Genomic DNA, 12,756 nt, shown 5'->3' on the forward strand with positions numbered 1-12,756 from the left:
ACCTCTGTGTCAAATGCTCACCCTGGTGCCTTTTCTAATCTGTAGATATCCCTCAACTTATGATGGGGTTACATCCTGATGTGCCCATCGTAAGTCAAACATATTATAAATCAAAAATACACTAATACACTTCACCTAATTCATATCATAGCTCAGTAACACAGTACACTGCAGAGAATTGGATGTTTACCTTCATGATCACGTGGGTGACTGGGAGCTGCACTTGCTGCTGCTGCCCAGAATCACAAAAGAATATCACATCACAAATTGCTAGCCTAGTGTAAGATGAAAATTTGAGGTATAGTGTCTGCAAAATGTGCATCACTTTTGCACCATCATTAAGTCACAGAATTCCAAGTCAAATTAGGAACCTTCTGTACCTTTAAGAGACAATTTAAGTATGAGCCTTGGATTAAATAGTATTAGTTTCACTTGTGATCTTGTTAGAGGTGCAAAAGCCTCTCCCTACCCCAGGCCTTCTAAGTCAGAATCTGAAGTTTTATAAAATCCCCCATGTGGTGTATTTGCATGTTAAATATTGAAAAAAACTATTCAACATATCATATTATTGTGCTTTAAACTGAATTGCAAAGAAGGGGCTTAACCATTTTGGTATTCCCCTTTAGCCATAGGCATATTTCTGCCCACTGGACTCCTCAATATCCACTTTGACACCTGAATATCACTTGTGTCTGTTTCCCAAGGCTAACTGGAACTGGTCTGGATAAAGGATACTTTGATCTGCTTCTATCAGACAGCAAATGAAAATGATGAGAGAGAGCCATGAGGGAAAAGTTAATTGTTAAGTTACAATTTTGAACTACAAGAAGAGTTTATATGTTAATTTTTTTCTCATTGCTGCTAGAAAATGTTCATACTTACAAAATATATGAGCTGGCAGGTTGAGATCAGCAGTGATATGAGAGCCATTCTTGTGGACTGGTTGGTGGAGGTACAGGTAAGCCTGACAACTACTGCCGTAAGGTGCTGCTATTCTTTCTTGACTAGTCATTCAGCATCAATTTGGTGGGTCTATTTTCTTATTTTGTTTCATTGATCTCTGCATTTAACCCCTTGTCAATATCACCTGGTCTTTATTTCTATAGTCTTAAAACTGGGTAAAGTTATATTTCCAACTGTATTCTTTTTTTTTTTCAAAATCGTTTTAGTTACTCTAGTTCCTTTGCCTTTTTACATAAATTTTAGGATCAATTTATATCTACAAAAGATCTTGCTAGAAGTTTGATTGGAATTGAATTATGTCTTATTCATGAAAGTTAATATAATGGTCCCATTACTGCTATCCTTAAAAAAGCCTGTTTGCAAGGTTGGCCATTGGCTGATAGCTCCATACTTGGCTGGTAAATAGTTCCCGACTTTGATATAAAACTCCAGCTAAATGATCACTGTGACTCACTGTGCCTGAAATCTTTGTACAAACAAACAATGTGATTTATACTGATAACCTGCTTTCTTCCCAGGAGTCTGAGATTTGGGAACATGCTAGACAGAGTGTTTATGCGACCAGTGCCCAGTGATGTCTTGGACATTGAGTGATTAGCTTTCCTGGTAGACAATGCTTCGTATGTCTTTTCACAGAATGAGGAATTAAGTTCATTCTGAAATGATTCTATTGGGGTAGAACTCTAGGGTTTCTCTAGACTTTTTCCCATGTTCCTCCTGTTCCCTTAGCTGTTTTAGCTTTTTATTCTTTTGTTATAACAAATCAGCTGTGAATGTATGCTGAGTCCTGTGAGTCCCTCTGGAAAATCATTGTGTGTTAAGGACCTCTGACACACATCTGTAGGTGAATTTCGATAGAACTTACAATGTACTATGTTCACTTTTCCAACCCAAAAGCATGGGATATGCTTCCATTTATTTGGGTTTCCCTTGATTTATTTTTACCACCATTGCTAATCATATACATATTTTGTTAGATTTATACCAAAATATTTTCTTTTTGGAGCCATTGTAGATAATGTTTCTTTTTAAATTTTCTTTTCTGTTTGTACATTGCCAATATGAAACATGATTGATATTTGTGTGTTGACTTAACATTCTAGGACATTGGTCAAATCACTAATTAATTAAAGAGTTCCCATATATATCACATCCAACTTCCCCTATTATTAACATCTTATCTTAGTATGATATATTTGTTACAGTTGAGAAACCACACCCAGCTTCTCCTATAATTAATAGTCATACTGGTGAGAGAAAGTCATTTAGTGTTTCCAAGTCTCAACCTCACTGTGGGTAAGATGGGGAAATTAAAACTTGCACAAAACACTTCATAAGGTAAACAAATGTGATTTAATATAAGAAGGTTCATTTTCAACTGCAAAACAGCAAGTGGTATAGAGGAGGGTGTTCTGTTTAGAGACATGGTACTCATGGGGGAGAGAAAAGCTATCTGCCTAAAAGGTAAGATTTCTTAGTCTGTCTCTTTCCTTTGGCAACTCCACTTCTCCTTTGCAGACTAAAGTCAAACAAGTTGAAAAATTCTTTACCAAGCATCTGTCGGGATGTAGCAGTGAGAGTGAGGTAGGCAGAAGGTGCTAATAAAGGGGGCACTTCAGAGATGCCAATATTTGGGGCCAGTGTTGTGGTGCAGCAGGTCAAGCAGCCACGTGTGGTGCTGCATCCCCTAGCAGGGGGCTGGTTCGAGTCCTGGCTGCTCTGCTTAGAAATACAGTCTTTATTCCATCAACTCTTTGGATGGACTTGATCTGTTAATTTCCTCAGAAGTAAGATGAGATAATTTGTGTCATTTTTAACTCATTTCTTTTTTTTTGTTTGTGTTTAGTTAAAATACTCTAGGCTTTTAGATCCAAATTCTTATCTTCCCCATGAACAAATGTTTCTGAAATTTCTAGATGTGGACTTGTTGTTGTCAATGTTATCTGGTATATGGTGATGCCTTGCTTCATTTTTTTAAAAAAAGAGATTTATTTATTTTTATTTATTTAAAAGGCAGAGTTACAGAGAGAGGAGGAGAGACAGAGATATCTTCCATCTACTGGTTCATTCCCCAAATGGTCACAATGGCTGGGGCTAGGCCAGGCTGAAGTCAGGAGCCTGGAGCCTCCTCCGGGTCTCCCACATGGGTGCAGGAGCTCAAGCACTTGGGCCATCTTCTGCAGCTTTCCCAGGTGCATTAGCTGGGAGTTGGATTGGAAGTGGAGCAGCTGTGTCGAATTGTCACCCATATGGGATGCCAGTGTTGCAGGCAGAGGCTTAACTTGCTACACCAAACGCCAGCCCCATATTGTGAGTCTTTTCAGTTTAAAAGTTCAGTTTTCCTTTGGCTCAGAGAAAATTTTCTATTACTTCTGTGATATTATTACCCTTCTGCCTTTTTTTCTCTTTTTTATTGTATGTTTGTAACATCAGGATCTATTGTCTGTGTCTCTCAGGTTTTTATTCATTATCTTCATCTTCCTTTTATCTCTCAGTTCTGGGAGAATTTCTTAAAGTTGCCTTTTTTTGGCAGTATCTAATATGCTATTTGTTGCCTCGGTTATGTTTAAAAAATAATTACTTTTTCATTAGAAACCAGTCTTTATGGACCCCAGAGAGGTTCTCTGTTTATATATTCAGTGTCACCTTGGAGCTTGCTAAGAGTATACTTTAAAAATTTTCATTCCAGTTCTTTGGGCTGAAAAATTTTCTTAAGTTAGACACTTGATTTGATTCCTAATACTATTCATGTTTTTAATAATTATCCTTTTTCATATGTCTGATGTATTTTTTGTTTATTCATCTTTGTAGAAGGTAGTCTTTGAGTTTTAGAATTTGAGATGGCTTTTGTCATAATTGTTTCTTAGTTCAAGACTAAGAGTAATTGTTATATCTTCTATAGATTTGATTGATCACTTTCTTTTGGTTTCTTCTCACCTGTTTCTTTTGGGAGTTCATGGTATAGATTAGCAGCAAGTGGGAAAAGTAAGAATCTAAGTATTAGATATCAAAGGGAGAGGGTGTGTCCACTCAAGGTGCCCACAGAGAAGGCAGAACATCTCTCTCTGGTTTGGAGAGGACTGGTTGCCTCCCCAAATGTATAAGGATAGATAATGTTAGGAAAGGCACAGAGATATGCACAGGCACTTAGCTGAAGCAGTTTCTGCATTTCTAGCAGAGTTCCAACTGTGTGGATTGTGCTTGAAGCCACAGTCTTGGTAGCTAGATCTATCTGGAGGTGGCTGTGGCTCGGCCCTGTTGCTTTCTTCCAGATGGGTTTTGAGATGAGTCACGAGACCTTGTACCTGGCAGTGAAGCTGGTGGATCACTACTTGAATGAGACATTATGCAAGAAGGAAAAGCTACAGCTCCTTGGTTGTGCTGCCTTTCTGATTGCAGCAAAATTTGAGGTAAGCCAAAGTTCCAAAGGCCTGGAGAGAAATAACCAAGTTTATATCCAGACCAGTGATATATACAAATATAAGTATATATGTATGTATTTATACAAGCATAAATATATATATGCATATATGTACATATAAGCATGTAAACATATGAGTATGCATTTGTGGATGTATATTGTATGTATAAAATCACATACTTCCATACAAATATTTTTTCCTGCTAAATTGTTTTCTGTCTCCCCAAAGCAGGGAAGCTGGTGTTGGTTGGCAGAGGTGGTGTATTTGCTTCTGGCTTCATCCAAGGTTTTTCCGTTTCTTCTTTGAAGACGTATTGTATGAGCATTTGCCTAATGAAATGAATAGTTTTTTTAAAAGCTTCCTTCTACTCCATGGTTTCCTGACCCCTAGGCTTTTCTTGTTGTACCAACTCCACTCCCATCTAGTGGGATCCTGATTTTCAAATATAATAAAGCATCTGGAAACCAGAGTGCTGGAGACATTTATGAGCAAATGACTTGTGTAGATGTTAGTGAGTGTATCTAGCCCAGGTAAAAGTTATTTTTGAAGTAGCAGTGTAAAATCAAGTAGTTAGCTTTTTCTTCATGACCATAAAACAGGAAGTGGGGAACCTTTTTTTTTTTTTTCCTGCTAAGGGCCATTTGGATATCTATAGCATCATTCATGGACCATACAAAATTATCAACTTAAAAATTAGCCTGTTATAGATGTATTGAATTATTTAAGTCCCATCTGAGATTGCTTTAGCAGGCCTTATACTGCTCTGGGGCTGGATGTTCTTGACCGCTAAAACAACTAGCTAACCTCTCTGGTTCTTTCTCCCTAGATGGGAACTGATCTCTTTCAAGTCTCCCTTTTCCTTCACCTAAGCTAATTGTGTGAATCCTTAGGGCTAGGTAGTCCAGAGGTAGCAACTTTTGCTAAAGGATTCAAATAATCTTGTGGGCGTGTACATGTGCTGACTCCTTCCTTCCATCAATCTCAGGTTTACTGCCCCCCTCACTCCTTCTCTAGCCTGACTGATCCCCTCCTTCTGCCTGTTCCCTCTTTTCCTCCCTGTCTTCTTCTCTTTCCACTTCTTCCTCCATTGTTCCTGTGCTCACCTCCCCCTCCCTGCTCCTGCACTTCCCTACCCCATGCCCCACTGTGCTGCAGGGGCTCACTGTGCTTCCCTGTTCTTTCTCTGCTCTTTGGCTCTCCACACTCCTCTTCCACCCCCTTCATGATCTCCCTACTCTCTCCTTCACATTCTTCACTTTTCTGCTCTCCTCTCTTCGCATCCCCTCACCCTGCCCCATGCCAACCCCTAGCACTGACCGTCTTTGCCCTCTCCCTGCTGTTTCCCCGCTGTGTGTGCTGCTCAGCTCACCACACCTCTGCTCACACTCCATACCGGCTCCCCTCTCCCCTGCTTCCACCTGCACTGGCACTCCCAGCTCTGCAGGGCTCTCCTTGCACTCTGTACTCTCCTCCTGCACCAGCTGGGCTCCTGCTTTCTGGGTTCCTGTCCCCCCTCCCACACCCTCCCCCTTTCCTTATGCTCTCCCTCGCTCCTTGTACTGCCTGTGCTCCATGCTTACTCCACCTCTATTCATGCCATCCCCTCTTATGTGATCGTCCTCCCCCAACACAGACACACACACACACACGTACACGCCCCTGTTCCCCTGGGCATGCTCACTTCTGTTCCTCCTACTCTCCTGGTGCCATCCCTTTCTCTCCTTTTTTCTCACACCCTTTTCTCCTTTTCTCACACCCTCCTTGTGTGCATTTGCTCTTTCCCTCTCCCTGTGCTCTCTCTGCCCCCCCCCCACTCTACTCTCTGCAGGACATCTCAGAATCTTCCCCCCTTCCTGCCTTCTCTCCCAGTGTTCTCTCTGGGCTGTCCCCTGCCCTTCTCACAGGTTCCCCATCTTGTATTCTCCTGCTCTTAACTTTCCCTACTACTCAGCACTCCCCTTCTTGCTTGGTCTCACCATGCTCCTTTTCTCTCCTGATGCTCCTCAGCTCTCTCCTTGTTCCTCCTGGATCACTCCCACCCCACCCCTGTGCGCCCTGTTCCAGAACTGTTCTGTGCTCTGGCAGTCTCCCCTCCCCTTGCACTGGCACTCCCCTACTCATCCAGGTTGCCCAGCTCTCCCTCTCCTGCTCTCCCCTGCTGTAGGTCTCCTGGAGCTCCTCTGCTTTCCCTGCTCTTTCCACACTTGTGATTGCCTTGGTTCCTGTGCCCTTGCCTCCTAACACTCACATCGCTCAGCACTCTGTCCACCTCACCTCCTGGGCCCTTCTTCCATCACCTGTTCTCTCATTTCCTCCCTGCCTTGCTTCCTCCCTTCTTCCAGACTCCCTAGGAATGACTCTCCCAGTGGAATGAGAAGATACTCTAGGGCTTAGCCTCAGGGGATGTTAAGAACATAGCTGGGAGTCCCTTGCCAACCAAAAGTGGGACAGGAAGGCAGAGGAAGAAGAGAAAAGGGGGATACTTAGCAAATCTTAGAACAGAACCCCTTCTCATAGCCAGGACAGGGGGATACAATACTGTATCCCCTTACAGTATTGACAAGTACAGAAAGGCTTTGGTAAGGAGAGGTATGGGTATAGAATGAGAAGCAACAAAAGGAAGGAGGAGCTGGCAAGCAGAGTGGTGGAAGGGAGAGATTCTTGCCCTGTGGTTGCCATTAGTTTGCTGTGCAAATCTGAGCAATTCACTTTCCTTCTCTGGGCCTCCAACTCGTTGTTGCAAAACCAGATGGTTCATCCCATGTGTAATATGAAAATGGAGAGGGGAGGGGAAGAAAGAGGGCTTGGATGAGCAGTGGGCTGCAGTAAAGAGTCAGGGATCTTCTGCCTTCTCATAATCTCCCCCAAAGGCAAGGTTCAGTCTCCGGAGGACAGAGCATGGGCAGGTTCTCCCAGGACATTGGCTCTTCTTGGCCACATCTTTCCCTGCCACCTACCCCTCTCATTCACATACTGTCCCCAGCAGCAGACCTTTGTCCCCTCCAGGCTCCCTCTGTGCCTGTCTGCTTCTCCCCACTCTTTCCTTGTCTGGTGCCTTCCCCAAATATCCTTTCTTATTCCTTAAAGGAGAACACAGAGTGCAGGCTTCTCTTCTATCCAAGCTCCCCTTGCCATGGCCTCCTTCCCTTTCCCCCAAGAACAGAACTCCCCTTAGAGTGTTCCCATTCCTGGTGCTCACTCATCAGGGAGTGAATTGAATTCTTGTGGATGTGTAACATGCAATCTAAGTAGAAAGAGTGTTCTCTAAAGAGGAAGGCCTGCAAGGCCTCCTACCCCATCCACATAATACCACATTTGATTCTTTTCTCAATTTTATGAAAAAACTGTACAGAAGCCAGTTCGAGGACTTGGAATTCTTGGTGATATGGAACATGCATTGCAAGTAGAGTGCCTTAGCAAATGCAGCTCCCCCTGCCCAACCACTCCTTAACTCGCTGCCTACAGGTTCCATGCCCTGCTATTGTATCCCATCTGGCACTGTGAAAATCCACTCCAAGAGGCCTTATCCCCTCTGTGGCAGTGGTGAAGTTTCAGGGCAGACCTCTCCTCTACTTTGCTTCCTGTTATTTTTCTAACAAGTTACTCATCAGACCAAAAGATGGCCCTCAGGGGTTTATGCCAGGCAATTTGGTTGCCTCTCATCCTTCCTTTGCTCTTTTCCCCCTCTGCTAGGGATCTCTAAGCAGAGAGGAGACAGCTCTCCAGCTCATTGTGATTGCTTTCCCTTTCTACTCATAGGAGTCCTCCCCACCTTGTGTGAGGGACTTACTGTACATCTGTGACAATATTTACTTGCGACATGAAATGCTTGCCATGGAAATGAGTATCCTGACAACCCTCAATTTTGACATCAACATTCCTAGCGCCTATCATTACCTGCGGAGATATGCTAAGGTAAGAGGGAGGAGGTGCGTCTTCATCCCCCACCTCTGACTTAGTCCACTCTTTTAGAAAGGTCTTCCTTTTCCATTGGTTCACCCCCCAGTGGCCGCTGCGGCCGGCACACTGCACCGATCCGAAGCCAGGAGCCAGGTGCTTCTCCTGGTCTCCCATGTGGGTGCAGGACCCAAAGACCTGGGCCATCCTCCACTGCACTCCCCGGCCACAGCAGAGAGCTGGACAGGAAGAGGAGCGACCGGGACAGAATCTGGCGCCCCGACTGGGACTAGAACCCGGGGTGCCGGTGCCGCAGGTGGAGGATTAGCCTATTGAACCGTGGCGACAGCCAAGGGTTGGCAATCTTTATAAAGTAGTGGGGTGCAGTGGGCAAGTTGTGGATTTCCAAGATATGCTTAATAAGGTGTTGAGGTGAGGGCAGAGTAGGGGAGTGGAAAAAGGTGCTTTGACTCAGAAAGGCCACGTGGGAAGGTTTTGGGGGATGCTGGCAATGTTCTGTTTGTCATTGCCTGAGTGTTAGTTAATGGGGAGTTCACTTTACAGTTATCCATTGTATCTTATAAGTGTGTTGTGGACCTTTTTGTATGTGTGTGTTATAGTTAATTATTTTTTTGAAGTTTAAACAAGAAAAGGTGGGTTGTTTTAGAGCATCTCCTAGGGGCCTTTGGCTCTTCAAAAGCCAGCTGCACAGAAGGGGAGGGAGCTAACATACTTGGTGATAATTTGGTTAGCAAGACTAACGGTAGTGAACCCCCTGTTGATTTTAGAATCTCACCCCCCACCGCACCCCTGCTGCACAAGAGTCTGTACTTCTACAGGGAAGGACCTTAGAGTGAATCATGGCAGCAGGAGAGCATGCTAGCTCTCTCAAACAGAGAACCATTAGGTCTGGGAGTGGGATAAATGGACAGGCAGTCTTCTGCTGGGTGCCGGTTTTCTGAATTAATTTTTGAACCAGTCTTCTTGCTGCCTTTAGTGTGTCCATGCCAGCATGACGACACTGACCTTGTCCCGCTTCATCTGTGAGATGACCCTGCAGAAGTATGACTACATCGAGGAGAAGGCTTCCAAGCTGGCAGCAGGTGCCTTCCTCCTCGCCCTCTACATGAAGAATCTCAGAGACCGGGTAAATGTGTGTGTGTGGGTGGGTGTGTGTGGGGGGGGGTGTGAGGAGGAGCAGGGTGGGTTTAAAAGCACAGGGTCAGCTCAGAAGGAAGGAGCAGGTATCAGTTATAGTTGTGGGGAGCTCTGACATGTCCACAGTTACGAATTGTTATATTTGGACACCTTAGGGGTATGGGTTTCTACAGCAATGATTTGAAATATATTATTTTGGTTTTCTTAGTCACAGGGTCCTTTGTTGCAAACAATAACAACAACAAAAACTACTTGAAAATCCAAGGTTACCAAACAGACTAATATGAAGTGATTCTGGCTGACACAGAGGTTGGGTAGCCCCACTTCTTATCCCTGGTACCCTGTGCCCTTATGCCTTGTAGACTCCTAGACAGATTGGCCCCTGAAGGAGCTCATTGCAACAGGGTTTGAACAGCTCTGACCTGGGTAATAGTGAAGCAGCTGTGTGCGTTCATCACAGAGCACTCAGGGTATGGACTATAGTGTTCTCTAAAGACAAAGGCCTGTATAGCCTTCTACCCAATACAAATAAAAGTCATATTCAATTCTTTTCTCAATTTTATGAAAATAGAAACCACTTGGAGGACTTTGAATTCTTTCTTTCTTTCTTTATTTGAAAGGCAGAGTTAGAGAGGCAGAGGAAGAGAGAGATGGAGGGAGGGAGGGAGAAAGAGGAGAGAGAGAGAGAAAGAGAAAGAGAGAAAGAGAAAGAGAGAGAAAGTGTCTTCTGTCCACTGGTTCATTCCCCAAATGGCCACAATGGCTAGCCAGAGCTTCGCTGACCTGAAGCCAGGAGCCTGGAGCTTCTTCCGGGTCTCCCATGTGAGTGCAGAGGCCCAAGAACTTGGGCCATCTTCTACTGCTTTCGCAGGCCATAGCAGAGAGCTGGATCGGAAGTGGAGCAACCAAGACTCAAACCGGTGCCCACATGGAATTCCAGTGCTGCAGGTGGCAGCTTTATCTTCTATGCCACAGTGCCAGCCCCTGAATTCTTGTTCATATGTACCATGCAATCCAAATAGAAGAAAGAAAGAACGCAGTAGCAAACACAGCTCCCTCTGCCCAACCACTCCTCAACTCCTCCTCCCTAGAAATCCTGGGGCCACTACTGCTGGGCAAACCTCTGTGTGCTGAAGGAAAAATATCACCTTGGATGAGTCATACTGAAATTTCTCGGAACAAAGGAAATGTCCCATAAATGGCAGTACTGATCATGAAAAAGAATAAAGAGCAAAGGGCTTCTATTTATCTAGTGCTTAGCAAGTGATCTGAGCATTAAATGTGTTAACTTGTTTAACCTTCACAGCAACTCCACAAAATTAAAATGATGAGGGTACCTCCAAAAGTTTGTGGAAATTGGAAGGTAAATATGTATATTTTGATACAGTACCTGTTTGAAATCCATGCATCGTGTCTTCATAACATATATTTTCCACAAACTTTTTTGAAGACTCTTATCCCAGTTATATAGATGAAATAGTTCCCATGTTTACATAGCTGATGAGAGGTGGGGTTAGGCTGTGGAAACTAGAAAGTTTTCAGAAACCTAACCTTGTTGTATAATCAGAGTGAGCGTGCCTATGGCACTGGAGCTATGGTCCTGGAGGTTCCACGCTGAGCTGAGGAAGTTCCACTCCCTGCAGAAGTCTGTAAGTCTTGTGGGTCTTAAGGGAAACAGCTGAGCTGGTCAGGGCAGCAAAGTGTGTGTCATCCAGGATAGAAATATTTCAGTATTCACACCTGGTGGTTAAGCCAGTGAGTATCAGCTAAAATGTCAGCTCTAATCTGCTCTATAGTCCTCTGTGTCATGTATCCCGCCTCTTCTAGAAGGGGGAACTTTGGAGCTGGATCTCAGAAAGACGATTAGGAACTTGAGAGAGGAGAAGCCCTAGGGAGAGGGAGCAGTAACTGCAAAGATGTGGAAGCCCTAAGGAAAGGAGCGAGATGTCTCCTGGGGCTCAAGCATGAGCCCCATGCTCATGAGCCTCATGCTCATCATGAAGTGGTAAGACATGAAGCCAGAATGGTAGGTTGTGCTCAGACTGGGAAGGCCTCATATGGCGCACCAAGAGATCCACTTTAGACTACGGTATGGATGGGCTTTTAGGCTGGGGAACTGACATACCCGGATTGTGTGTATGGGAAACAGTACTGGTTTTGCAGCAGAGCTGACACAGGCCTTCTTCAAAAAGTTCATGGAAAATGGAATGAAAAGATAAAGCTGTTTTTATGCAGAAGATTTTTGAAATCCATGCATATTTTTTATGATATGCCTTTTCCATGTGTTTTGTGGGAAAGTCTCATATCTTTGAGAGAGTATAAGGATAGTGGCATCAGTGAGCACTGAAGGCCCGAATGAATACAGTGGCAGTGGGGCCATTTGATCTTAAGCTAACACACCCAGTGGACTGTGCTAGCAACTGACTGCCCTGCCCTTTGTCCATGATGGTGGTCTCCAAACCCCATTCAGGGGAACCCTGGGTTTCCTATGGATGTGTCTCAGATACCACGTAAAAGGTAAAGGGACTCAAATTGTTAGACTTCTTAGCCCCCAGCCCCACTTCCAGGCAAGCTACTTGGGGGGAAAATGTGGTTCAGGAGAAAATAGTTTAAGGCATTTTTAGAAAGTTCCTGACTTATAGGATAAATACCCTTCTTTTTTTCTCTCCCACTTCACTTTCAACACCCAATAGCCCTTTCTCTGTGGTGAAGCGTTCTGTGACTCTCACAGATGCGTGGGTTCTGTGCTGTCTTCCTCTAGTGTCCATGCTCATTATCCATCATGCATATTTTGTAACTCTCATTTGCATGTCTGTCTCCTCCACTATGCTACAGACTCCTCCAGGGCAAGCGCTTTAGTCATCATTTGTCCCCAGCATCCTACACAGTAATATTACTCCTAGATATCATGTTAAGGGGCTATTGTTAGACTGTGTTCTATGTGTTCTATATAGACAGTTGGCCTTCTGTACCTGTGGGTTCCACATGTATGGTTTCTATCAGTCATGGATGGATAATATTTAGAAAAAAATTACATCTGTACTAAACATGTACAGATTTTTTCTTGTCATTACTCCATAAACAATACAGTATGACAACTATTTATATAACATTTACATTGTATTCAGTATTATAAGTAAGCAAGAGGTGATTTAAAGTATATAGCAGGATGGAGGTAGGTTATCGGCAAATGCTACACTATTTTATCTAAGGGGCTTGAATGTGGATTTTCGTATCCACAGGAAGTCCTGGAACCAATCCCTCATGGATGCTGGGGGATGACTGTAGATTAAGTTCTTTAATCTGATGGTGTAAC

At 43.9% G+C, this 12,756-nt stretch overlaps 1 protein-coding gene across 1 annotated transcript in view; it reads left to right on the forward strand.

The window, feature by feature from the left end:
* The window catches only part of CCNB3 (cyclin B3), a 43,271-nt gene that overhangs the window by 29,232 nt on the left and 1,283 nt on the right, over positions 1-12,756 (forward strand). Inside the window, 4 exon segments of the mRNA XM_070066839.1 lie at positions 866-958; positions 4,236-4,373; positions 8,145-8,300; positions 9,280-9,429. Of these exon segments, the coding sequence (XP_069922940.1) occupies positions 866-958; positions 4,236-4,373; positions 8,145-8,300; positions 9,280-9,429 (537 nt within the window).

Source organism: Oryctolagus cuniculus, chromosome X (genome assembly GCF_964237555.1).
Source record: "Oryctolagus cuniculus chromosome X, mOryCun1.1, whole genome shotgun sequence".
NCBI lineage: Eukaryota > Metazoa > Chordata > Mammalia > Lagomorpha > Leporidae > Oryctolagus > Oryctolagus cuniculus.